This window comes from Athene noctua, chromosome 18 (assembly GCF_965140245.1).
Source record: "Athene noctua chromosome 18, bAthNoc1.hap1.1, whole genome shotgun sequence".
In the NCBI taxonomy this organism is placed as follows: Eukaryota; Metazoa; Chordata; class Aves; order Strigiformes; family Strigidae; genus Athene; species Athene noctua.
The window spans coordinates 6,394,903-6,422,258 of NC_134054.1; the positions used below are offsets into that span (position 1 = coordinate 6,394,903).

The 27,356-nt window shown below is 47.7% G+C and overlaps 1 protein-coding gene across 14 annotated transcripts; it reads left to right on the plus strand.

Annotated features, from left to right (window-relative positions):
- The first annotated feature begins 258 nt into the window (after positions 1–258).
- Positions 259–27,165, plus strand: LOC141968090 (phosphoribosyl pyrophosphate synthase-associated protein 1). 14 transcript variants are annotated; one of them, XM_074922433.1, is made up of 11 exons: positions 259–375; positions 1,057–1,168; positions 3,248–3,357; positions 7,593–7,645; positions 13,643–13,815; positions 14,235–14,355; positions 15,504–15,559; positions 16,078–16,223; positions 22,408–22,478; positions 23,179–23,325; positions 24,001–27,165. In XM_074922433.1, exons 2-11 carry the CDS (start codon positions 1,086–1,088, stop codon positions 24,157–24,159), a joined length of 1,119 nt encoding a protein of 372 aa, XP_074778534.1. In that variant the 5' UTR covers positions 259–375; positions 1,057–1,085; the 3' UTR covers positions 24,160–27,165. The 14 variants fall into 14 exon arrangements, 13 of the variants coding, with proteins under 13 accessions (XP_074778534.1, XP_074778536.1, XP_074778535.1 ...); XM_074922435.1 differs by lacking the exon at positions 259–375 and adding an exon at positions 456–509; XM_074922434.1 differs by lacking the exon at positions 259–375 and adding an exon at positions 606–833.
- Positions 27,166–27,356: the final 191 nt, after the last annotated feature.

Genomic DNA, 27,356 nt, shown 5'->3' on the forward strand with positions numbered 1-27,356 from the left:
GCGACCGGCTGGCAGAGCCCCTCCCGCACACTGCGCGGCTCCGGGAGGGCTCCGCTTTAAGTCCTATGGGGCGGGAGGCCTCGGGCCTGAGGGCGGCGGGGCGGGGAGGGCTGTGGTTCCCGCCCGCCCCACCGGGTTCAGGCCCGAGGCCTCCCGCCCCGCCCGCCATGGAGCGAGGCTAGAGCGCCGCCGCAGCGCTTCCGCCGGCGCCGCCGCCATCTTAGGCGCGGGCAGTGAAGCCGCCGCATTGAGGCCGTGCCCGGCACAGCCGGGCGGAAGGGAGAGTGGGCTCCGCTGTCAACAGCACCCGGGAAGCGGGAGGAGTGTCCCGCCCGAGGAGGGAGAGTTTACGCCATTCTCACGCTTCCTCCTCAGGTACCGGCGCTCTTCGGGCAGTAGCTGATACCTCTCTGCCCCAGTGAGGGGAGAGCGCGGCCGCTGTGCCCTCACCTAAGATGGCCGCCGGGGGAAGCGGCGCTCTAGCCGGGTGGCGGAAATCGCTTGGTTGGGTGAGGGGAGCGGGAGGGCGTCCCCCCCCACCCGGCTTCGTAGGCACCCCCACCATCACCACAGGGACCCCCGTCTAGCCTTGCTGCCTCACAGAGAACCCCCCTAGCCCCCCACGCTCCCCTCAGCTCACCCCCACCCTCCCCAGCCGAGGGATCCCCTCTCCCATCTGCTCTTCCCCGTTTGGGGGGGGTCTTACCCCCCCCCCGGTGCATGAGGTGCCTCTGGGCGAGCGTGAGGCGGGTTTGGGTTGGGGTTACCCAAGGCCTGGCTCCTGAGGGCTGGAGGTTGCTCTGCAAGCAGCACGCAGCCCCCCCGCCCGGCAGGTGCATTTTATTTTAATAGCCATATTTTCCTATTTTCTACACACCCCCACCCCCTTTTATACTTTGTTACAGGAGTGGACCAGTAAGACCGTAGGTAGCGGAAGGGTTCCCTTCCTCCTCCTCCTCTCCACCCCTTAAGGGGCGGTGATCGTGGCGGAGAGGAAGAAAAGGATGCCACGGAAGCTGTTGTTGCCTTACAAATCTGTTTTTTCTCACTTTCGAGCTCCACGGGGGTTGCATGACTCTTTGGCGATGAACGCAGCCAGAAGTGGCTACCGGGTCTTCTCGGCCAACTCCACGGCAGCCTGCACCGAGCTGGCGAAGAGGATCACGGAGTAAGTTCCTTCTCTTTCAAGTTTCTTCCTCCCCTCCTCCCCCGAGCTCCTCTGTGCAGGCAGCCTTTCTTCAAAGCGGCTGGAGAGGCTTTTGGCGTCCTCCTGCCTTCCCAAGCCAAAGGTGTTTGCTGTGAGATCCTTTGCTGTGGAGGTTTTGCACTGAGAGCGTTCAGCAGCTCTGCGCTTTTCCTCCTCGGTGCCGGCTTATCCCTCCCGATGACTCGGTTTGACCCAGCGACGAAGATGGACCGGCTGTTTTCTGTCTCCTGCATCTCTGACATCCATTTCAATGCTGGAGAGCCCGGGTTGCAGTAAAAGCTGTTCCTTTTGGGGAGGGAGAAGGTAAAACTTGGCTGAGCAAACCTCAGAAAGTCTTTTAACTGTTTTGGGAGATGCTCAAAACTTTCTCTCCTGCTTTTCATGGGGACAGCTTAGCAACCTTGTGTGCTCAACAGCTTTACTGCTTGGGGCAAGGGGAGCATTACCTGCGCAGACCTCGGTGTAACACCAGCATTTGCACTAACCAAAGTGGATTAGTGAATCTGAGTTTCGGTGGGGTAGGAGAGGTGGGCAGCACATGCTAACAAAAGAGAGTTTAGAGATAGAATTGTGCCCCCCCCCCCCCCTTTTTCCTTTTTTTTTTTTTTTTTTTTCTTTTCAGCCCACTGATTTGGGCAGAGTTTGACCTTGGCTTGGCAGGGATGGATGTGTGGGGTCCTGCTGAAGGAGGTGTGTAGCAGCTGACTCCAGAATGGGGCTTTTGCAGCACAGAGGGGCACTGAGTTTACCCTGACACTTGATCTTTTGTTTAGAATTAGTTTGGTTCACATCAGGGCGCTCCCAGCCGAAGGGGCTTTTCTGAGACAGGCATCTGTGCATTGGGGAGCTGTCATCCTAAAGCAGGATTTGGATTTCCTTTCTTCTTGGCTACAGTTCATGGAAGCTGCTCGCAGAATCGAGGGGGCTCAGTGCTTGTTTGTCTCCTGCAGCAGATAGTGTCCTTGCTACCCCTTAAGCAGCTGCTGGTCTGTTCCTGTCTCCAAGGGCATGCTTAAATTGGACACATTACCAAATAGAGGTGTGCTGCTACCTTAAACTGCAAGCATATTTTGCTGTTTGTCCAGCTAGCTTAATAAACAGTGTGTTCAATCCTTAGCACAGATTATCTCTTTGAAGCTGACTTGGCTGTTGGGCTGGGAGCACTGGTGTTGGGTAATAGTGATGGACTTCTTTGGATGTGAGTTGGAAAGGGAAATCCCAGTGTTTGGCAGTGGAAAGCTTTTTTTTTTTTGGTTCATGTATTTTTGCTATATTTGGTCAGTTCCGTATCACTTCCCCTTCACAGGTACAACTCTGAAAATAGTGTTTCTCTATATAAAAAAGTAAGTTTTACTGCAACAGATGGGACATGGTTTTACAAGGCTTGTCCTGTTGCGTCAACAGAGACCATAACAGAAGTCCCCTGGGGACGAGCTCCAAGTTCTCAGGACTAAAAGAGAAAACGGGCAGTCTTTATTCTCTGTTCTTTGTCTTAAAAATAACTCACTTTTTTAAAGATGTAATGAGAAGAGACATGGAGCAGGCTTCCCTGGGTCGTGGCACCGTGCTGCTGTAACCCTCTGCAGGGTTCCCAGTGATGCTCTGAGGGTGAATGACAGCAGGATCCAGAGAGACCTCCTGGCTGTTCTTCACAAAGTAAACCTTTAATAGAGGCAGTGTGGGCTTTTTGCCTTGGCTCTAATGTCAGCGAGGAAGTTGGATGCTCTGTGGCGCTATGAGCACAACAGTGAGATACACAGCTACTGCTTCAACTGAGACTTGAGGACGCGTAGCTTTAGTTTCTGTAGGATGGGAGTAGTGACCACTCTGAAAGGTGTAAAGCATTATACATGAGTGCTGTTTTGTTGGAAGGGGTGCAAAATCTGGAACCGTTAATAGAACAGATTTGTTCACAGTAAAATGTCTCCAAAAAATCCCAAGAGGTATTTTCAGTATCTTGTGTGGTGGCTTTGCACTGACTTCCCTTAGGAGCTCAGGGGCTGTTTCAACACGTTTGTAATACATCCCTTGTTTTTTCAGGTTGCAAAAGATTCGTGACTGCTGGCTTTCCCACTGTGTCACATCCCAGCCAGTACTTTGCTGGGGAGGTCAGTTGCACCTTTTAATAGAGTTGGAGCAGTCTTATAAGGGTGAGTCTGTCCTCTAATATTGTGCGTTCTTTAAAGTTTTTTTATGACCTTTAGTATAAGTAGTAAAAGAACTTTAAAACAACACGCAATATTAGGAGTAGGGCCCCTTGAGACACTTGTCTATCCAGGCTCCATTGCTCTTTGCCTGTAGGTATGATGTTAAAATCAATATTTGAGGAGTCCTGGCTTATCCTTTTGTAAAATCTCAAGTCTGGGGAGGAGCAGTGTGACATAAACCAGACATCTGAAAGCTCTTCAGTCTCCTGACTTCATTTAATGCAAAACTTCCAGAGTTCCTTTCGATTCAGGCTCTGAGCATGGCATTCTGGCACCCTTCCCATCTTTACAATTTCCCATTATGCATTCTTGTCTGTCTATAGGATGAGTGACTAGATGGTTAGTCTAACTTTGAGTTTTCAGAGTTTTTGTTTATGTTAGTGTCTGCCAGGGAGAGGAGATGATGCTGGCTTATGTGGACCAAATACCTTGTGAAACTTTAAGATGCTCCTTAGACTCAGGACCACTGAAATATGAGTAAAATAATATGTTTATTTGTATCTTATAAATTGAGAGGGATGTGGGTTTTTTTAAAAATTCTTTCCCAGATGGAAAGAAAATTCCTGCTCTAATTAGGAGACACTGGGCACCTGATTACAAGCTGCAATTGCAGGGGAGAAAGATAATTTCTGTGACCAGTGCTGATCCCTAATGGGCCTTGTGTGCTGCAAGGGGGAGGGAAGTCTAGCAAGTCTTTTTAATCTCTGGAATCCAACAGATGTATTTAGATCTCCCTCTGACTGCAGTGTTTGGCACAGAGGGTACAAATGTTACATTCCACTCCTTCCTTGTGTGTTTGGGTTGGAGGGGATTGCTGATTGAAGCTTGCTAATGCCTCCCCAGTGCTCCTCGTGTTCTGATCTCTGGTTGCAGGGAGCCGGGTACACAACACTAAAACCAGGGTGGTGTTTTCTGTGAATGAGTGGGAGGTGAGCCCCGCTTTTGGAAGAGACAGTATGTTAGGAGGACTCGCAGCAACCTCTCTCAGCTGAAGGAGAATTTCTGATGGGATGGGAAGAAGAGTAATGTCAGCCTTCCTCATTAGGTCATCTTGCCGGCCTGTGAGAGGATGGCAGAGGGGAGTCAGATCACGGTGACCTTGGGATGCTGCTCTCCCTCTTCAAACCCTGTTCTTGCCTTCTTGAAAGAGCTCTTGAGTGGTGCTGTGGGAGGAGAGGAGGTAGCACCAACCCTTTTCCAGCTCGGAAGATGCAGCACTGTGGCAGGGGCCTAACAGATACTACAGGGTGAAACTGCATCAGAGGATTTTGAAAAAGGAAAATAATTTAAAAAACAGTAGAGGTGAAAAGGGTTACAGGTGGGGGACAGTGCTGGAGTAGGGTGAGTATGGAGCAGTTGGGCTTTAAGATTTTCTGTGCAGCTTAGATGAAGCATGTAATGTGGCTGAGCAGATTGGCTTTGCGTGGTAGCTTTCTGTGCCGGCCAGTGCCAGGTTTAGGGGAAGTTCCTTCCTGAGGAGTGGACTGGTAGGAGTAGAGGAAAATCTGTGCAGTATTTGCTGGTAGTTCAGCTGCACAGCTTTGGCATGGCTGGAACGAGTGATGCAAGTGCTAGATAGCTCTGGGTACAGAGGCAGATGAGTAAGCAGTAAGTGGCAGATGAGCAGCAGGGACTCTTCTTCAAGTATCCATTTGTGCCGGGTGGATGGAGGGAGGTAAAGGCCAGCTCAGATAGTTACAGGATATTTGAACAGATCGTCTTGTATCCAGGAAGCTGCTGTTTCCTTTCCCATTCTTGGCAGGTTCTTGTAGTGGGAGATTAGGAAATACACTGTGGAGCTGCTACTGTGCTAGCTGATCTTTAAATAAAAGTTTGCTTGAGTTTGAAAAGCAATTCAAACTCAGGCTGTGGCTTGCTTTGGCTGTGGTCAAGCATGGAGCAGATCCCTCTGCTGTCAGCTCCAGCTCCTTCTGGAGTCTGCAGCGGTTTGTGGAGTCTCTAGGTGTGGGGAGAGTCGGATATTTCCAGAGCTGAGACCAGTGAAAGTGTTTGTAATGAAGCTAATGGCAAAATAAAATCGTGTCATAGTCAAGGGCTTTGTCTGTATGCAGGTTTCTCTTCAAATTGAATGTTTGTACTGGAGATAACTTTACAACTGCCTTACAACCTCCACTGTGTGCGTTTGCCACCTCTTAACATTCAAAGTGCCACCCTCTAAGAGGTGTTTTCTGAGATGTGTCCAGCTGGACTGTTTTTGAAGCTTCCCCACCTTCCACGAGATGCAGGGGTGACTAAGGGCACTTGCACAATGTTGTTGATGGAGGTTTTTTTCCAGTAGGGAGGTAGGAGCGTGCTGTCTGCAGTAAAGTCAGGGTGCACGTGCCTCCAAAGGGAGCTGCAAGACTTACCATGCAGTGGTGGAGGAATAAGTGTGAGTCATTAAATGTTTACCCCCCCACACTGGTTTGTTTTGCATGTGATTCTTGAGTTAGTTTCAACTTGGATGCCTTGGCAGCGATTAGGCCAAAGCTTAGTGGTTGCAAATGCCTGACTGTCATGGGAAAGACAGCAGGATCCCAGCGGGCTGAAAGAGCTTGCTGGAGCCTATCTGCAAAACTCGCCTTTACTGTCCTTCCATCCCTGGGCATGCCTTTGCTTGTCCAGCTGCCAGTTGTTTTTTGAAGATACTGAAGGTACTGAGGATGCCTTTGTATCGCAGCTGCACGTTTTAAGTCAACAGGGCTGATGAGAGAAGCTGAATTGGAGATTTGGGTGACTTGCCTGCTCTGGATGGCACAGTGCCCGGGTGATGCTGCAGTCAGCTGGTGACAACCACACACTTATTCTTGTTGCAGGAGTTTACTCATCAGCCCTAGCCATGGCAAAACGTGCTGCCAGACACATGATCGCAAACGTGTGCGTGCCAAATACGTGCTTCGTAGCCAGCTAAGCAACTATATCCCGTTGCATTCGAGTATCTGTTATCGCAGCTGTCACGGGCACGCTTTCCAGGTCAGCTTCTAGCTGAGACCTCCAGCTTGTGGGCTCGTAGCTGAGTCCAGCAGTTGCTGGTGGGCCAGCAGTGTGCCTGTGTCAGGCTGTCTTGCTCATTGACTTCCGAAAAAACAAATCTTTGGGACAATTGAAATACAAGGCTGAGTCTGTGGCTAAGGAAATGGAGAGAGATCAGTTGCTGAAGGAGGTAGACTGGAGGAAAACTAGCAACGGGTGTGGGCCTTTTATTTGGGGATAGTTTCAATTCACATAATTTTGGCATGTGTCCAGGTAAATACACTATTTGTGCAGACAGGAAACCACTGCCATAATCCACGCATTGAACAAGGTATTTTTTAGGCATAAACTGTTTGCTAATCCAGCGTGTGGGCACGGCCACCAAGCAGACCCTAGAAGAGAGGAGGGACTTGCCGTCTGCTCCAGCCAGCTCAGTTGCAGCAACATGTCTATCCCAAGTGTCTCGCTGGTGTGGGGTCTCTCAGTTGAGGCTCATGGTTAAAGCACATGTGCCTCTAAATACTCACTGATGGGTTACTTGTCATACAGCTAAATACAGAAGTGTCATCTGAGGGAATAATCTGCCTTTCGGAGCCTTTTAAAATGCTTTTCAAAATTAGTTGTTCTTATATAAGAAATAAAAAAAAGGGAGGTGCAATTGTTAATCTTTGTTGTGATGAATGTTGTAGGTTTGACATTTGAGAAGAGGAAGGAGTAATTTGAAAAAATCAGAAAAGTATTTTCTGAAGTTAAAATCTCTTCAGTCAGCTGAGTTATTTCAGAAGGAAAGTATGGGGGGAAGAAAAAAGAAAAAGACGTGGGAGTCAAAAAAAAAAAACCCAAAACCAAATAAACCGAGTTAGTTGCCATTAATCAAATCTGAGTAAATCACAACAGATCTGCCTAAGGTGGCATTGCATAGGCTGGCAAAATATCCTGTGCCATCAGGAGGCACAGCCTGTGGTCAGTGCAAGGACTGGCTCTTCGAGTGCGGCGCTGACCTGCTGCAGGGCAGCATGCCCCAGGGATGTCGGGGGGAAGGAGCCTCCCGAGGAAGGGGAGGATGTGTAGTTCTGCAGCCTGGCTGGTGCATTTGGCTCCCAGTTAGACAATGCTGTGTTTTGGTGTGTAATGTTTGGTCCAGTCTCTGCTTTGGATCACGAACTGCTGGGTTCTTCCATTTTTAATCTCCTTTTTCTCTCCAGGCGTCTCGGTGCTGAGCTGGGGAAATCTGTGGTGTACCAGGAAACCAATGGAGGTGAGAGAAATCTTCACTATTTGCAACTATTTTGAGGTAATCTCAGAAATGCTGGGTAACTCTATCAGTGAAACCTGTCTAGTAAGTGCAGTGATTCAGCTGTGAAGTTGCTGCTGCTCCTGGCAGTGCTAAACCCCCGTGGCTGACCTTGGACAAAGCAATTAAATGTGTTCCTTGTTTTCCCCTGTTATCTCGTTCGTCTGCCCATCAGCTAATGCTTGTCTAAGGGAGAGTCCTACCTTGGGTGTTAGCTGCTACAAAATCTTACCATGCTCTTGTGCTTAGCAAAACATCTCCCAGGTTTAAAAGTAATGGCCTGCTTTCTAAGTGTCTGCCTTGCAAACTTGTAAATTATCGCTTTCTTCCAGCCCTCCCCGCCACAGTTTACAGCTGCCCTAGCAAGGACCTGTCCTCTTGCTTTAGAGAGTGCAAATTCAGGGCTGTGCCAGGGAGCGTGCCTCTTGGAGCTTGCTTTCCTCTCTCTAATGTGGCAAGTGTCTGTTTTCCAACGCTGGGCTAAAACAAGGATATTGGCTAACAGAGTTCAGTGGCTGAGAGTCACTTACTGTTTGAAGACCTTATTGCAAGAGAGACTGGAACCAAAGAGCTGATACAGGCAAGAGGAAGCGGTGCTGGCTGGCTCGGCGGGAGGATTTAGGATAGTGCTGCTGCTCTTACAGCCAGAATGGGCCACGCAGTGTGTAAGCTGCCGTGGTTATGGTTGGGTTGGCTGTTGTGTTTGTGCTAGTGAGAGCTCTCTGCCCTGTGGGGTTAGCGTTAAATCAGGTTACTTGCTACAAGGTCTGAAGTCGTTCTTCATCACTGCACAGCAAGTCCGTCTGCTTTCAGCAGAGTCCCTTAAGGTTACTGCCAGTGCCCAGGCAATTAGACTTTGAATTCTGTAGCTGGGTAGATGTTTCTCTCCTTTCACTTATTATCCCTGCCCTCTTAATTCACAACTGTGTGGGAAATGAGTGGCTAAGACAGGCACCTCGGGAAACCTCGTGTCACTGCTTTGTCTCTGCAGAGCCTGCTGCTCTGCTTTGGGCCTTGGCCTTTGCATTTGAGTCTGGGACCGTAGAAATTGTGTTCAGCAAGGACCTGGGTTTCCAGCTAGTGTCAGTCTTGAAATGTCTTGACCTTGGTAGTGAGTTTGGGGAGATCTCCTTCTGAACTCTGTGCTGCTGGTGTTGCCTTGGGCTCTCCAGTCTGTATGGAGCTGACCCCATGGTAAGCTGCAAAAGAGCCAAGTTACTTTCTTGGTAAGTACTGAAGGTTACACTGCTTTGGGTGGTTGGTTGGTCGCTAATGCAGGTGGTATTGACAGCTTTCAGCACTCAGCATGGAGAAGTGAAATGGATCTCTCATTGAGAGTTAGTTAATTGTCTTATACGTGTAAGAGAACAGCTATCCAGCCTGATTTTGTGCTGTAAATCCAACTAACTCACTGATATGTCGTGCCAGCTCTTTACTTTCCAGGACCAGCCTTTGGAAAATCCCCTTGACTCATCTGCCATTTGTATAGTGGGTGTATGTGCATGAGGGGCAAAGGAGCAGGTCCTCATCTGCCCTGAGCAGTGGGCAAAGTTGCTGCTAAAACATAGTTTGTTATCACTGTTAATCTGATGTTTGGAGACAAAACTGACTGTGTTTTCAATCCTCTTCAGAAACAAGAGTTGAAATAAAAGAATCTGTCCGGGGACAGGATATCTTCATTATACAGACAATCCCCAGGTAAGGGACCTGTGGCTCAGTTTTAGAGCTGTGATATGCTTTGAATTTCTGGTTCAGAAGATTGTTCGATAGCCAGCATGATAACCAGTATCCTCCCAGTGTTGTCATTGCTTTGACTTACATTTAAGACACCACGTAGTGTTAAGCTGTTAAAATTCCCAGAGGATCGCTTGTGCCACAGCAAACTGAGAAGCGTCCCATCAAATAACTTAAGTGTGTCACTTGAGGCAAGAACAGGTGTGACTGATGGCTTCAAGTGGAATATCCCTGGTCTGTGGGTTGGTGTCCTTGCCGGCTCAGTTGTTTGATGATTTCTGACTGCCATTTCCATTTTGAAATGTGTAATTTCCTCTGCCTCCCAATTACCAAGCAGCAGAGCCAGCAACAAACAGCAGCTATTGATTTCATTGCAGGCTGGATTATTCTTCCCCTTTTGCTGTGGTGAGGTGGAAGTCTGTACCTTCCCTCCTGTATTCTTGATGATGTTGGGCCTTTTCTTAAGTGAGCCTTTCTGGTTTTTATTTTGATCTGTTCTAGCCTTGGAATAAGAGGAACAAGAAGTGCTGCAAGTAACTAGGAGACTAGAAAACCAGCTGCTAACCTCAGGAATCTTGCTGCTTTTCTGACTGAGGAAGAGTGTAGCAAGATAGCACTAGTATAGTGGGAAGGGAGCCTACAAACAAACAGTAACTGCAAAATGACCAACTGTGAGTAGGGGAGGTGCTGTTTTCAGAGATGAGATTTTGGTAGGATGCCTTTTGCACAGTTAGCAAAACAAGGATATTCCTGCTCTGATAGCTTTTTCCAAGTTAGCAAATTCTGCTCAGATTTGGGAAATCACAAGAACAGATAAGTACCAGAGCTCAAGCAGGTAGCAGAATACCATTGAAACAGAACTTTTTCTTGCTTGCCAAAGAAATAGAGCCCCGTGACAATTCAGATTCATTTTCTCTTCTAGTGCTTGGCCTGTTGTTAAAGAAATCAGTAGGACTACAAGATCAGCTTGCTCCCTTCTGGAGTTCCTCTTGCAGGCTGAGACATTTTCCTAGAGCTCATCTCTCTCTGGACAGATGCTCAAAGTATTTTTTTCCTCAGGGAGCAACTAAATCTCTGCGAGAAGAAAGTCCAGTGATGCAGGATTATGTTTCGAGTGAATAGTGCCATTCTCCTGTGCCTCGTGAGAGAGTTCTCTGAAATAACTTGTAACTGAGAGCTGTGTAAACATGGAACAGACAAGGTGTTGAGAAAGAGATAACTCAGAGCGTTAGGGGCAGGAATAGTTTGGGGAGGGGAAAACCTCCTCTGCTTTTAACTTGCTGATCTCCTTGTTTTTCCATAAACTGAATTCAGTGTTGTGGGCCAAGAAAAGGGTCCTTTTTAGCCAAAATGTTCAAGGCTCTCCAGGTGAGGAGCTGCCGTTGTGCAGCCAAGTCATCTTTTATTCTTAAAATGCAGCTGTGCTTTGCTGCATTGCTTGAGAGGACAGGTTCAAGGGCATCTCAATTTTGCAGTGAGTTTCAGGGAGCTTTTCAGGAGAGTAAAAACAACAACTGTGTTGAATATTCTAAGAATAGCTCTTCCATGTTCAGTAGCGGTTTGAAAATCAAAGAAAATGTTAGGACTCAGTAGGAAGGGAGTAGAGAGGGAAACAACCTTGTTATGCTGCAATGTGAATTTGCAGTCTGCATCTTAAATGCACAGAGAGAATGAAAATACCTGAATATTTGATACCAGCTCCCTGTCCAAAAAGCATACAGCAGAACTAAAAATGTTAGCGAGACCAGTATCATCCAAGACTGTTGGTGTGTGGACTAGCATTTGTATGAGGGAAAACCAAATAGCTCATGTTTAGACTGTAGAAAAATGGAAGAATTGGTGCTTTAGTGATACACTAAGAGCAAAAGGAGTCTTTTAGTGCTGAGTGTTGGTGCTGGTTGTTGCAAAGTTGATTGGCAGCTTCACATAAGCCATTTGCTTAGCCCCAAGAACAGGGCTGGGAGCAGTGTGGGAGGCTGGCTGGAGAGGGGTGGTAAGTGGGGTGTGAGGGATAGCTGAGCTGGCTCTGAATGTCCTGGTAATGAGCTGACAGTCCCTGTGTGAGGTCTTGGCTCAGGTTTTCCAGCAGTAACCACGAGCACAGCTTCAAGGCAGGAGGTGGGGAGTGCAGCAAGGGTGCTGGGGTGCTCTCCTGGGTACCCATTTTGGAAGTGCTGTGGCCGGGGTTCCACTGCAGATGTTATTTCCCCCAATTAGTCCCCACCCCAAGCCAGGCCCTTGGCTGGGGTCCGTGCCCCTTGCAGAGGAGTGGGTCAGTGTGATGGCTGGCTCAGCGTGAAGCCTCCAGGAGGGTGCTCCTCGCCTCTACGAACCCCCCAGCGGCCCCCCGGGTCCTGCTGGAGGAACAGACGCATCCGCCTCTGCCTGGTGCTGTGCTGGCTGGTCTGCAGGAGCTTCCCAGAGCCCAGCGTGGGGTCCTGCTTGAGTATGGAGAGAAGGGCTCCTCCTCGAGTAATTTCTCCATGGACATGGCTGCCAGTGTCCCACAGCAGCACCAGGACTGCTGGTGCCATTTGAAATCAGTGGCAACCATTTCTGCCAGAAGTTTTGTTCTCTATCTGCTTTTCACATGAATATATGTATTTTTAAAGAGTAATTTGAAAAATAATGATGGAAAATATTGTATTTCTGGGATGAACTTTAGATAGGCTTGAACTTGGCCACTTTGTTTTCATACAACACTGATAGTAGCATCTTTTTCTCCTCTCATGGCCCCACTGGCACAGCTAAAACACCAGAGGGAAGAAACAGTTCTTTGTTTGCTCGTTGTCCTATGTGGCAGGGGGCTATGTTTTATGTAATTCTTGGCTGGGTTCTTCAGAGCTAACAAAGCTTTCTTGTGTATAAACGGCATTGTGTGCGAGGGCTGGCGGGGCCAGCAGGAGAACAGAGACCCAGAGCGCTCCCAAATGAAGAGGCACAAACAGAGGTTAATTTCTGAAGGAAGGGGGAGTGATGGAGGAATGGAAATGGTTAGGGGTTTGTCACGGGTCACATGGGCAGAGGCTGGGATAAACCATCTCTCTGAGCTCTTGGGGAAGCCCTCCCTGGTGGTCAGGAGGAAAATGGGTCCTCGAGCAATGTCTGGGTAACATCCAGAAAGCTCTGCAGAGCTTTAAGCTGCTCTGTGCTGTTTGTTCCTCTGCTGCTGTGTGGAAGGATGGTCTGCTCAGCCCCTGCTCTGTCACCATGGGCTCCACTGCCGGTGTTGTCCTCCCGGGGACCAGTCTGTGCAAGTGGTGTGTCAGTTGAGGCCATCTGTGCTGAACCCCCCCCCCCCCCCCCCAGGCAATTGCGGGTGTCTGTGCTGTCAGAGGATTGCCAGTCCCTGTCTTCTCTGAAATGCATGTTCTTCAGTTCCCAAGTGACCTCAAGTCAGTTTGGGACGATGCAGACGGTGTGTCTTGGAGGTTTTAAGGAAGTAAAAGGGCTTGGCTTTTTTTTCCCCTTCCCAAAATGATTTAAAGTACAGACTAATACATCCCTTGCTGGGCCATGTCAGTCATCACGTTGAAGCGAGCTGAAAATGGGGTTTTACGAGTATACCTTGCTGTGGTCTACAGATAAGTTCTGCCTGTGTTGCATTTTTGTTTTTTCTTTCAAGAAGGAGTTGTTTAGCATTTACTGTGCTGTTGTTCCTCCCATCTCTGATAAGCAAGATAGCATGGAGATGCCGATCTCCACCAAAGTGTTGTGCCTGAACTTTGTACTGCTCCAAAGTGCAGTATTTCTTATGACAGGAAAAATACCCTGCCTTATACTGTTAAAAATGAAAATACCCTAATAAATCCAATGTGGATGAAGTTGTGTTGGCTACATGTGTTCTGCTTCTTTAAAAGACTATTTTATTTCAAAATACACTGTATGAGGTGACATTTGTTACAACATAAATGAAAAAAATGCCCTTTTTTGTTGTGATGATAGGAGGGGAATCATTATACACCTCATGTTAGAATACAAAATCGAATTCTAGTCCACAGCTCTTGAGTGCTGGAGTCATGTCCTGTACATACAACGGTTGATTGTAATGTGCTGTGGCACGATGGAAGGAGCTATACAATTACAATCTGGGTCTTGCATACATTAGCATAAGATGTAGCATTATTTGCTTGGAAGTTCGGTGAGGAGAGGTATGGGTATAAAAGGAAAAGGAGTTGCATTGGAAAACCACCTACTGATACTTGGAATGGTTTTCAAATCTCCTAGGGATGTGAATACTGCTGTCATGGAGCTGCTGATAATGGCGTATGCACTGAAGACATCCTGTGCCAGGAACATCATTGGGGTCATCCCTTACTTTCCCTACAGCAAACAGAGCAAGATGAGGAAAAGGGGCTCTATAGTCTGCAAGCTGCTGGCTTCGATGCTCGCCAAGGCAGGTGAGTGTTGCAGGCTTGGACGCTGCATTGCATGTGGCTGCCGGGCATCCCAGAGGGCGTCTGTCCTTCCATTCTTCTCCCACTCAGTGTGGGGATGTGCTGCTGAGCCCTTGTGCCACTCTGGGGGAATTCCTTTGCTTCAGCTTAATTTTATTTCTTTGTAACTTGCACCTGGGGAAGTGGCCTAGAAGTGTCATACTGAAATACAGTGTCAGCCTAGTGCTGTGACTTACCGCATGCCTGTTTCTCATTATGTCTTTGGAACCTTTTACATTAACCTGTTCATGCTTATTTTATCACATGGCTTAACAGTCTGAGTAATAGCTAAAATAGTCTGGAAAATGGAGATATTCGAGGAACTCTAGCCATGTGAGAGTCTTCTCAATGAATTGTTACCTTTTTTTTTTTTTCCCCCTTAGGTTTAACACACATTATCACTATGGACCTTCATCAAAAAGAAATTCAAGGCTTCTTCAGCTTCCCAGTAGACAACCTGAGAGCATCCCCTTTCTTGCTTCAGTATATACAGGAAGAAGTGAGGTTACTCTAGTTCTATATTTAAGGGTTGTTTAGATGAGATGCTGGGGGGGTATGGTGTAGGGGAGAACTATGCAGAGTCGGGCTGATGGTTGGACTCAATGACCCCAAGCGTCTTTTCCAACCTGAATGATTCTGTGATTCTATATATATGATCTTGTCTTAACTCATCTTAATGTGACAGCAGTGTTGGGCCTCAGCTCATGCAGAGGTGGTGTTATCGGGCTAGGTCAATCGTTCTGTTAATGAATTCTTTCTTAGGGGGCACCTGTTGCATGTTTCTTAGGGAAGTGGGGAAATGTTACGTTGTGTGATTGTACCTGGATAGAAATTGAGCTCTTGACAATAAGCAGAAGATGAGCTTGTTTTCTGTAGGGTTAGTGCCATTTGATAGATGCCATTTATGCTCCTGCCTTTAATCACCTTTTAAATCCTGTTAAACTGTCTCCCCTCACCCTTTGTTCTGCAGTGGATGTCTGACTGCTCTGAATTATTGATAGACTTTGTCTTGGGCTGAGTGTAGGAATGCTGAGCACAGCAGGGCTGGGGGCAGGGCACGGAGGTTTTATTTTCTGTGTGCAGAAGACGATGGTTTATGCCTACACAGCAAGGACAAGGCTTCCCCATACGGGCAGACCTCCTCCTGCAGACAGAATTAGCTGCTGTCAGTCCCCATAGCGTAGGTTGAACATGGTGAACGTTCCCACCTTTGCCCATTCTGAACACAAGGCCGGCGCCTGTTCTTCGCAGGCTCTGGGTCTCCACATGCTGATCTCTGCAGAGGTGCGCTGCCTCTGGCCCCCAGGGCCCGTCACAACCCCTTCCCCTTCCTTCCCTGTTCCTCGGGCAGCTGTGCTCAGCACTGCAGACCAGGCTGTAACTTGCGGGCACCAGCAGGGAAGGAGGCATGGAGCTGCAGTTACATCCAGAGTAGGACCTGCAGTCTTGCTGTACTAAACTTATTTGTGTTGCATTTAGGGCAGAATACACAAATACTGGTGTTGAAAATGAGTGCAATTGCCTCTCTAGTTTCTTGCCACAGAATGAAGAGTTGGGTCTGGGGAAGGAGAGTGGGCATGATTATTCAGCTATGTATCAAATCAGTTACCGGCTAAAAGGTCTTTACTTAAATAATTTTTTATCACATCCAGATTCCAGACTACAGAAATGCAGTTATTGTAGCCAAATCTCCTGATGCAGCTAAAAGGTAAATGGATGCTTTACTAGTGGGTTAAGAAACTTGGAAAAGATCTGGGCTGATGGGAAATACACCAGGAAAAGTATGGGAGGGTTGCAAATAGATCAGCAGTCTGGTCCATAAGTCCTTTGGGATGGAAGTCTCTTGTGGTGCAGATGGGCAGCTGGATTTTGCAGTCCCAACCCTGTGGGAGTAAATGCTTGAGATCTCTGCTGCTGCAGAGCTGGGTGGTTCACCTGGGGCCAGGATCAGACTAGCTGAGTTTCAGTAGTGCCTGACCATCTCAGAAAGTATTTAGCATATGGAGGAATGCCAGGAGACCCCCGCGGTGGAGCCAAGGGGTAGAGTGGGCTTTGGGATATTAAGGAGGAATGAAAAGTCATTTCTAGTGAAGCTTCTTGCTGGGAAACAGCCACAGAGATGCAGCCTTTGCTTGCCCTGCTGGGCTTGGGAGAGGCCTGCTGCACTGGGCTGTGGAGCTGCATCAGCCCAACATGTTCCTGACATGCTGTGGTTGTCTCCTGCAGGGCTCAGTCTTACGCTGAGAGGCTACGGCTGGGACTAGCAGTGATCCACGGAGAGGCTCAGTGTACTGAGCAGGACATGGATGATGGACGTCACTCCCCTCCAATGGTCAAAAATGCAACTGTGCATCCTGGCCTGGAGCTACCATGTAAGATTAAGCTTCTCTGCTTACCTTTGGGGAGGGAAAACAAAAAAAGAAAAGTTTGGTGGGAAATAACTGTTGGTTTAGCTGTATAGGTATATCCAGTCTAATGGCAGTTGGACGGGTGGAATTTTTCTCATGGAAAGGTTGATATCATCAAGTTGTAGAAGGTGGTACAGGGGAAGGTTTTTATTTAACTCTTTCTGGCCATGCAGAGCATCAGTATTGTTCTCCTTGGCTGTGCCCACTCAACAGTGTCAGACTGACAAACCTCTGATAAAGGCGGTGCTTTTACAGTGCTCAGCAACAAAACTCACTGAGCTAATGGAACAGAAAAGAAATTCAAAAGTGTAACTACCATGGGAACAGCCACTGAGACAGGCTGCTGTCCCCAGCGTGCCGGGGACGGCTGGCCTTTGTCTTCCCCTCCTGCTGCAGCCATTGTTACCGCTGGAAATTTTCTTCGTTTTGGCAGTGAGGTGATCATGTTCCAGTGTCTGTTTTGATAAGGTTCTGAGGTTTATGTGGCTAGGATGAATAGGTCCTCCGAGAGCGTTGCTGAGCTTCTTCCTGTGCTCTTGGCATTGATGGATAAGCACTGATTTTGGAGCACAGAGCAAAGGAAAAAGGAGGAAACCTGTGTTCTGGGAAGTGCTGTCCTCTTAGGATTGCTTGTATTCCTCCAACGGCAGCAGCCATGTAACAACAGTACAATCAAAATCCAGCTCTGTTTTGGAAGGATTTTTGCTTTCTGGGTAGATGGTGGTAGAGCAGAAATTGAGTGCAGGGAATGCGGCTGAGAAGTGACTGTGGGAAAGGATGCATGCTGTGCTGTGTGGTAAGGAGCTATCCCTCGTGCAGCCAAACTTAATTATACCAGCAGTGGTGAGAGCTACTGATAAGTGTCTCCTCTCATCTTCTTGAAGTTTAGGGAGAACATCCAACCAGTTTGTGAGCAAGTCATGGAGGGAAGGCAAGTAAGACTGCAGGCATTTTACATCACCCCAGTCATTGCTCACTATAATACAATCAGTTAAACAGTGCTTCTGTTGCTGGTGAAACTACTCTTGGGCCTTGGAGGACACGTGGGGTTTGGCATTGAAGTTTGGGACTTCATCTCAATCATTCCCCTTCAGGCAAGGGGTTTTTTTTCCATGCCCTTCTAACAAAACAGGAATTTGTGTGGTTCCTCTTGGCCTTTTTCTTCCACTCCTGCTCTGAAGAGGATGCTGTCCTCCGAAATATCAGTAGCTGACATTTGTTTGCTACTGGGGCATTGATGCAACTGTATTTTCATTTCCAACCATGTCAGTTTAAGGAAGCTCAGCTGTGGGGGCTTGTGCTGCTGGAGAGCCTTGTAGATGGTAGCTTGTACAGAAATGTGCCCTTGTCTAGTTTAGTTATGATTCCACTGGAAAATTGTTTTCGGTCCTCAGCTATCCAAACACAAACTAATTTGCTGTGTATCACCACTTTCTTATTTTATCTTCTGCAGAAACTCAGCACTTGACTAACGACCTTACATTCCTTGGTGCCTAAGGCACAAATGTAAAATAATCAAGCTGTGGCTTGGTAGCTGTCTTGTCAGGGAAACGTGGGGTGGATTATGGGGCAGTCTTGTCTAAAACTCTCAGTAGGAAGCTGCTTTTCTCTCCAGTTTTCTAATCTAATAGAAACCTGGTTTGGAGTGAGCTGGGCTCTGGTGCTGGTGGTGCACAGTAGTGAGGTGAGAGCTGTGTAAAAGCAGTCTGTAAGCTTCTAGTGCATCCTGGCTGTGTCACAGCCTCTGCTGGGGAGCTGCACTCTGCCAGAGGGAGGTGAAAATGCAGCTAGGGTCAGGGATGGCAACACTGTGACTGTCTGTACTTACCCTCTCTGCTGCGCCTCCTTTTTTTGTCTGATTTGGTGTTCCCACCTCAACTGGCACATCAAACAAAACCCTTGATCAACTCTTCCTGCTCTGTGTACCATCACCAGCAATCCTGGTGGTGTCGGGTCTGATGGCAGCGAAGCAGGGTTCAGCTACGTCCCTGTATTGTTGTTTGTGAAAGGTGGGATGTGTGCTGCTCACCCAGAGCTGGTGCTTCCTTACACCAACACTGGCCAGAAAAATCTCCGGTTGTTGAAACGGAACCGGTCTCCCAGTCTGCCTGGGTCTGGGCAGTTGGAAGGTGGGGGCACTCCTGGAGGGTGGCTGAGACTGACTGTGGAGGATCCTGCTCTGGGCTACAACCCAGTCGGTGTGGAGCATCCTCTCCTCCCTCTCTGCACTCCGCAGTTCAGGGTCCCTGACGGTTGTGCTGCAGCCAGAAGAGAGGCAAAACCCCTGTTTGGGAGCAGCCTCAGAGCCCTACAGCAATGGCTTGTGCTTTATGCCATTCTTCATGGGCTTCCTAGTGAATTGGCTGGGCTCCTGTGTCCTGGCATATGCCTTTTCTCCTTATTCTAGTAGAGGTCATGTGCCTTTAATTAACGAGTCTTATGCAGTGTAATGGCTTATTTTTTGTCCTGAGAGTGTAGCTTGATGTGATACTCTGATTTAGCGTCATATGGAGCTGTAACAGAAAAATGCTGAAGGTGCTTCCAATTGCACCAAGTGTGGTGCTAGAGCCGCAGCAACAGCTCAGCTCACTCAAAACCCAGAAATCTGAGTTTCTGAGCCAGGCCGTTACTCCGGGGTTATTCTGTTTGATTGTGTGCTCTTTGTGTCTCAAAGCTTGCAGCTGGCCTGGGGCTGTGCTTTAACAAATGCGTGTGGACTCTGTCCTTGAGAAAAGGGGTGGAGCACCATCTGTTAAATCATTTCAGTGCTTTGAAATTCAGTACTTTATACAGATAGCTAATGGTCTGCTTCAAACCCAGAGCCCAGCAAACTGCCATGAAGGAAGAGAGTTTGGGTGAAAACCAGGAGCGACTAGGTCTGTTCCTCCTTCCCTGTCCCCATCTCTTTCCTGTGTTTGGGCTGGGCACAGAGATATTATCTGTCATTCCAGTACTATCTCTTCACAAAACAGTTCGTTCTTGAGCTCAATAGACTGTTGTAAATGTAACACTATTTTTCTTGGTGATTATCACTTTAATGCAGCTGTCAGCTCCAGACAGAGTTTGTTTTAGCATTTCTTAACCGAGTTTTGACCGCTTAATTAAAGCAACAGGTTTATGCACCTGGGAATGCTGTTTCTTCCTGCCAGTGATAATCTCACCTTTAACATGTGGTACTCGCATCGAAATAAAAGGGCAAGATAGACTGTTTGGCTGATTAACTTATTTCCCCGCCACTCCTCAGTGTTCTTTGATAGGCTTGTTTTATAAAAATTGTGGTTGCTCTGGTTTTTTCTCTTTTTACTTTATTCTCCTCTTCCCCCCTGAAGCTACAGATACTACAAACTCTTCTTTCTCTTCAGAAAAAAACCCCAGCAATTCTTTTAACCTAAACTCTTACGTAATCGAAGGGGTTACACCAGGCAGAAGTGCAGCTGTGGTTTACTTCTGTTGCCCTCTTTTGTCTACATACAAATAGAAGATTTGTGTCTGGGAGGAAAATATTCTTCGTTATTTGAGTAATTTTTTTCAAGCTACCTTCTTGTAGCAGTTCTGACTTGCACATCTTGATGTGGCCAAATATTTTGAAGAAAAAGAACCTGGCTGCAGTAACCCTTGCATAAGGTCTTATCACATTGGAGCAATTCTCTTGAGATTTCATGTGGTTGTGGGTAGATCTTTGGCTTGCAATTTTTTTCTTTTCTTTGCAGAGAAAATTGAACAAGAAAAAGGGAGAACATCTCTTTAGGATCCGGGTAGGTCGACGTGTTGCCTACCATACTTTAAAAATAAAGCACAATTTAAGTACAGCATTTAAAAAAGAGATGTGAAGCACTGCTGATGTTGCTAGCTGCTGTGTTAGCTTTTAAGCATAGCAAGGAATGTGTCTGCTTCCTTTATGGAATAGAAGGATACTGATTTGCTGAAACTTCATGTGTTTGTAAGTAAAATAGTACTGAATTTCAGCTCCCTAGGCCTGTTCACCATTTGCTTAGCAAAGAATTTTCCCTAGCCTGGCTGTTGCAAACAGAAATGGCACTCTGAGGCACAGAAGGGTGGGATGGCAGCCCATTTCACAGGTATTTTCACAGCTCCTGCCAGGAGTTTTGTTACTGTCCAAACCAGATAATAAACTAATAACTAATCGAATCAGGTAGGTAGTGCCTGTAATTGAAATTTATGGTCTGCTTATCTCTTGTGATAATTAATCTTGGTTTATTACAAATATTCTTCCTTCTCATAAGAATAGTTTCCCTTCAGGATTTAGACGTGACTTTGCATTTCACAGGAGACTCAGGAATAACAATGCAAGGGAGGCTGGGGAATCTGTGCTCCAAAGAGCAATTAACTCTTAAGTCCAAGGTAGCTGTGACTTCAACTGCAAAACCTAGCAATGAGTAATGTTACTTTGGTCAAAACAGAACTGTTGGACACCTTTTATACAGTTTTGGTAGGCTTACGGAAAACCAGTCTGCGGAGTAGGCTGTGTATATGAAGAACAGCTCTACACACAAATCTTTGGAGCTGTGGTCCTTATAATTGCTTTCATCACGTCCCTCAGCCTGACTTGCTCACCCAGCTGTGCTTGCACTCCAGGCATTCCCGGGCACTGAGCTGTGGGAATGCTACTGGATCAGCCTGCTGTGCAGGATGGGGAGTTGCGTGTAGGACTTCTCTGACCCAGGAGGGCAGAAATCAATATTCAGACAGGCTTTTTGATGGGCGATGGCTTGTGTTCTTGTGCTGCTCAAGTATTATATTGAAGTAGGTTATCTTAAAGGAGAAAAGTCTTGCTAGCCAGGGTGCCCAAAACTTGGCGTTTGAGAAGCCTCTGTGGATAGAATCGTGGCAAGACCTGAGTTTATGGAGAGGCACAAAGTGCATTGGTAGGACACTGCTGCACTCCCTGTAGAGAATATAAAATCAGGGCGGGGGGGGGGGGGGGGTGCAGGTAGGCCAGGTAAGTGTTCCAAAATGCTGGATGTTCCTCTTTGCTTCAGTGGTTAGATCAGCGCAGATTATCACCTCATGATGCGGGCATGCCCTTCACTGTGTCATTTCCATGCTGGAGTTTTTGTACTGCATTCCCTGTATAAACCAGCACCTCTGGCAGGCGAGAGGTTTGGCTTATGGACAGCAAGTCCCTGGCCCATATCAGAGGCTGGTTGCTGTTTGGTTCAAGCCTGAAGACTCTGTTATGTCTGGACACTCTCAGTGCATCCTAGTTCATCTCTCTGTTACTTTTTATAGTGCTGCTGGAAGTTTTTCAGGATAAAGGACAAAGGCTGCTACACATGTAGTTTTTCTATGAACCGTGTCAGTGCAAAAGTAGAGTCAGGAGGGAGTGGAACCTTATTTCGCAGTACATCACTGTGTGTCAGATAGCACAGCTCATCCAGGTATCCTTTTGCTTCAAATTGCTGATTGCCCTGAGCTTGTAGAACTGAGTTTGAACTGGATTTTGTCCTGCTCTTTCCATTAATCCACTTTAAAAAAAAAAAAAAAAAATAAAATTAAAAAATTAGCAAATTTGCTCCTGTAAGCTTCCTTAAGCTTTCTTTGCCTGAGCAGATATTATGAAGGTGCTTATGCCCTCCGAAAGAGCCTTGTGTGTTTGGTGATGTGAGAGAAAGCAAGCAAGCTGCAGTGTGAGTCTCAGATCCTTCAGATGAATTAGTGAGTCCAGCAGGTGAAAAACTGCACCTGGTAAAGCATATGCCCTTTGAGAGGTGCTGCTCAGAGAAGTCCCTTTGTTGTTCCCAGCCATGAAATACCCTCTTTTTTTAAATTCCAAGTCCTGTTCTGGAGCATAAAAAGTCACTGATGTTTCCCATAAACTAGGTGCTGCTTTGTAGCTCTCCTTGCACAGGTATCTGTGAACTATTTGGATTTGCTTACTGTCTCTGAGGTCAGTACAAGGTCCCCACAGAAACTGAGTTTCATCTTTCATGCAGCAGTGCTATTCATTTAAGGAGGAAAACAATGGTTAAACGAGTGGTTCCCCACTTAGGTGGGTGTCAGGATAATGGAAAGCACGTGCCTGTATCTGTGCACCAGTAAGACACAGTTAAGGGCCTCTTGTGTGGTGAAGCTGTTGTGGTTTGACTCAAGGCTAACTGACCTGGGCTTTTTTTTTTTTCTTCTTTAGTGATGATGGCCAAGGAGAAACCGCCAATAACTGTGGTTGGAGACGTTGGAGGAAGAATTGCCATCATTGTGGTATGAGTGTGATGGAGAGGAGGGGGGGTGGCTTCCTCCCAGCATCTTTCCTTGAGCTGCTTTATCCCAGAGGGTAGGAGGGACTGCTCATGTAGGGGTGGTAACAGGATTGTCACCACTGTTTTTTCCAGTTTTGCTGGTGGCTTTGGTTACTTCAGCTTTCACTGAAAATCCTTTGTATTTCAGTGCTTTAAGCCCTGAAATCTCCTTGCTCCCTTGAATCTACAAATACCAGATGTGTGCAAATACTCAACAAATCCAGGGCATGCAGAGAAATCTCCTGAAGTATTTAAAAAAACCGCCAACCAACCAAAGTACTCGCTGAGCTTTTCTTACATGCTGTGCCATGCTGCAGTATAAGTAATCAACATGCAGCTACTATCACTGTGGAAAAAAAAACCAAAAACGCTTGCTGAAGATAAGCTCTGTTTGCCTGTGAGCATGTGCAGGGACTAATTTGTTTCCAAGACACAATATTTGTTCTGCACACTAGCAAATGGTGTGTAAATTAGGGAAATGGTGTCCACAGATTTAAGTTGTGCACGTGGCTGTGCTTGAATCTCAACAGCAGCTGAAGTAGCCAGAGATTATATTCTTTTTGGCTGTGTTTGTGGCCAAAGCTGCAGTACCTTGCGGATCCACTCCTGCCCTGCAGGCACAATAAACTTCTGGTTTTGATGTTATTTCTGTCTCTTCTCAGGATGACATCATCGATGATGTGGAAAGCTTTGTAGCTGCTGCAGAGATCCTGAAAGAGCGTGGAGCCTACAAGATTTTTGTGATGGCTACTCACGGGCTCCTGTCAGCAGATGCCCCCCGTCTCATAGAGGAATCCTCCATCGATGAGGTGCATCTGCTTTCTGGGCTGCTGGGGAAGGGCTGGCTCTGGTAACTGGGTTGATTTAAGGCACCAAAACCCACAAACTGATGTTCTTCCCCTGCCACGTAGCTCATCTCTGAAACGACTGGTTTCATCAGATGCTTTCAGTTAGCTGGTTCTTCACTGAGAAAAAAAAAAAAAAAAGCGTGTGTGATTAATACGTGTTCAGATCATGCTTCTCTGTGTATATTTTCTCCTTAATGCACAGATATTAGTCATCCCTGCCTGGACACTTCCCTTCCCACAGCTGAGTGCATGTGATCGCTTTCTCACTGCACAGACCTTCTACCTGCCCCTCTCCCCCAGCTGATGACGAGCTGTTGGATGCCTTAAGAGGATAAGATTTCAAACCTCGCCCTTAGGAATGAACATGTCAGATCCTGCGCTCTAAACGCACCCGTCAGCCTGTGTGGAGGTGGCTGTTGTAGAGTGCTGGTTACGCCGGGCCCCTCAACAGATTGACTGTCATGTGGGGGAGACCATTTATTTTCATCTTTTGTTCCTAACGTACAAGGATTTCTCCCCCTGAACTGGGAAACAGCAGGTACACACCTCTCGTGGAGTTAATCTAGGGTGGCTGTTCAGTGAGAGCAAGCGTATCAGCAGCACAGCTAACCATCTTTTCTTTTTGTCACTCCATAGGTGGTAGTGACCAACACAGTTCCTCACGAGGTACAGAAGCTGCAGTGCCCCAAGATAAAGACGGTGGATATCAGTTTGATTCTCTCTGAAGCCATCCGACGAATCCACAATGGCGAGTCCATGGCCTATCTCTTTCGCAACATCACTGTCGATGACTAGACCTGGCGCTGCCCCCGTCCCGGCTTCCACAAGAGAAGGAAATATGCATGAAACGGCAATACCATAAATTATAGGCATAACACAACTGTTTATTCTTGTAGGAGCGTGAAGGTTTTCAGAGTCTTGAGCCATGAGATCTAATAGAAAACATCAACCTGGCCAGCACTTTACAGGTGAATAGAAGAGGCCACTGGCAGTGGGGAGGATTATATCGTGAGAGAGATGGAGAAATGAGGTGGTGTTGAATTTTTAAGTTCCTCTTTTTTTTTCTTTTTTAGTTGTTATCTCTTGCCCTATAGGGGTGGAAAGCAAAGCAAAAAGAAGTAGCTGTCAGCTTATGAGAAGGGAATAGAGACTGCTCATTGCTGTGTGTGGGCAGCAAGAGGAGACAGCCTTTGGGTTTCTGTTTCTGACTGTGACTCGCCTGAGAGAGCGCAGAAGGGAGTGCTTTATTCAGACAGCTGGGCAGGACTGCTCGCTGCTGGCAGGGCTGATCAGCAGAGCAGCTCCTTGCCAACCGAGTGGCCTCTCATCTCCTGCACAGCATAGCAAGGACTTTCATCAGAACTAAGTTAGCGGAATATCCAGACAGGGCAGCTTAGGGCAACCCATTCGCAGGGCTGCTCACATCCTTGTGTCGGGGCTCTGGGAACAAGCTCACATGTGTCTCCCAGCAGGGCAAGGGGTGCTAGTTAATGTGCTGGCCTTTTCATTTTACGAGCCTTGGATCATTATTGTTCTTCAGTGGCAAGTCACATGAGAGTCTTAAGTCCTCACTTGAAACTTGTCTGCACTGCAAAACAAGGCGCAGTTTCTGGAGTAGCATGGAGCTGATGAATTGTGGCACGCTCACGGGGAAGGGGAGTTGGAACAATATCTGCCTCTAATGCAGCTGTGCTCTACAAAACACTAACACTGAACCTGCAATAAAAAGCATAGAATTTTTCGGTTTTGGTGGTTGCCCTGAACCTTGTACCCCCTGAACAGCTGCTCTGTCTGTACCGTGGGGCTGTTGCTGTCACCAGGCTCACTTGGAGCTTCCATGGGGAAGCAGGACTCGCTGCTTGCTCCTTTCTTGAGTGACACTAATCCTTGGCTGGAGGGGCACTTGAGAAAGTTGCACAAGGTGCTTGTGAAAGCTTTCATCTCCAGGATGAAACAAGGATAAATTCCCAAACTGTGATCTTCCCCCTTGATGAGGCTGACAAACACACTTCAGTAAAATGTATGCCACTTTGTAGCCTGCTGATGTGTGGAACAAATCCTGCTTGGAGGCAGTAGCTTTAAAAGAGCACTGCTGCTAACGGGCTGTCTCTAGCAGGCAGTTGTTTTCTTTTTGCTTATCCTTCAACTTCTGCCTACATCCTTCTCTTCCACTCCAGCATCTAAAGTGTGCGCAGTGCCAAGGAGCAGGCAGCGACTCTGGGAGAAGGACAAGCCTTGAACACTGGGCACACAAGCGTGCCTCGGCCTGGGGGAGCTGGTTCTGCAGCATAGCGCCTTGTCTCGTAGCTGGTGAGGGTACACAAAAGCCCAGAGCTCTTGGATCATCTCCAGTATCCAGCATGGGTTAAACCTCCGAGCCTGATCCCATGAGGGATGCTTGGGGCTGAATGAGCTCTTGATGCTGTTGATTGTTTTCCTGCGTTTTCAAAGCACTGTGAACAAATCACAGCTGTACTTTGTGACCACAGCGTGGGTCCTCAGCTGGGTGGAGGAACACAGTTCTGTGCTGAAGTGTGTGAAGCCCTTGCAGGTGTCTGCATGTCCCCTTGTTCTGAGCCAGTACTGGATCATACTCTTCACACTTTTAACGTTGGCTTACACTGTGAGCAGTGTTGCTCTTTTCTCCCCTCAAACTGCTTGTCAGACCGGCCAGAAGCACGGTCAGGGCTTGCTGAGTGCTCTTGCCCCAGTCAGGCTTGCTTGTACTGGGCTGTATTTGTGTGGAAACTGAAACCACAGCACAGGCGTGCAGAGAGTTATGCTTGGGACCACAACTTGAATTATTCTCAGGCTTTGCTTCAAACCTTATAACCCTGACTAGAAGCCAAAAAAGCAGTTGGCTAAACTGAAGCCAGGAGATGTTCACATCTCAAAATCCTTAACTGCTTTAGGAAAACTGGTACCCTGTATTCCCTGGGCCCATAAGGGTGGCAGCGGGATATGGGTTGGGGACACAGCATCTGCCCGACCTGACCAGCCCAGACCTAGGCTGCTGTCCCATCAGCATCAAACCAGCATTTTCTCTCCAGCCCCAAGATCCTCCCCTTGCTGTTGCTGCGCCGCTGTGCTGATGGAGCCTGTGCTCTTTTAGGGGGTCTTACATCTTTTCCTGCCAGTCCCGAGTGCTGTCTAGACAGCTTGAGCAGCCCCTGGGTGTAGCTTTCGCACTCCTGAGCCTGCAGGTCTGACGCTGACTTGGAGGTAAGAGGGGCACTCAGAGGAGGGTTTGCTTCTTGCCTCTGTGCATCTTGTTCCCATCTGTTAATCTTTCTACTCCCTCTTGGAATTTAGTCCTCCCAGTCTGAAAAAAGAAGAATACAGAGCAGATCTAGATGCTTTGATTTTAATGTCTGAAAACAGGTATCGGGTGTCATTTAAAAACACGAGGTGTCTGTTCCGCTTCCTGCCTGCCCACCCTCATCCTTTCTTGGAAATGGTCTTTGAGTGCCTCAGCCAAGGGGGTGCTCTGACCCTGTGATGGTCTGAGCCGGAGGTTTCTAAGGGAAAAGAAATTCTTGTTGATTATTTTTGTAAGTCCTTCGATGGATCCCTCAGGCTCGAAGATTTTTCCCAGTGTTTGAACACTTGCTGGGGCTGTCTGGGTGCCTGTGTTTAGCTGCGTTTCTTTTTTCCCGCTTACACGGCCCTTTACTTTGCTGCAAGGGGCGGTGTCGATGCAATCAGCAGCAGCCTTCCACCATTCCCGCGTCTGAGGGAGAGGGTGAAATCTGTCATGCTTTTGATAACCAATAAATAAACGGAGGTGCTTCCTTGCCGGGACTGGGCTTGTCTGGGAGATTTTCCGGGGGGAGCAGGGTGCCGGACGGGCAGGACGGTCTCTGTGCATGGCGCAGCCACGGGCTGCAGGGAGCTGCGTCAAAATCAGCCGTCATCGTTTGCATTTTGGGTTATTGCCGCGGAGAAGGCAGCGGGGAGCCTGGGCCCTGCCCGCCGCCGGGGCCGCCGCGTCG

Coding starts and splice junctions, on each gene's coding strand:
- LOC141968090 (XM_074922429.1), top strand. CDS start 1,005: ATGCCACGGAAGCTGTTGTTGCCTTACAAATCTGTTTTTTCTCACTTT. Junction 14,356..15,503: donor TATATACAGGAAGAAGTGAG/GTTACTCTAGTT, acceptor TATCACATCCAG/ATTCCAGACTACAGAAATGC. Junction 16,224..22,407: donor TCCTGGCCTGGAGCTACCAT/GTAAGATTAAGC, acceptor TTTCTTCTTTAG/TGATGATGGCCAAGGAGAAA.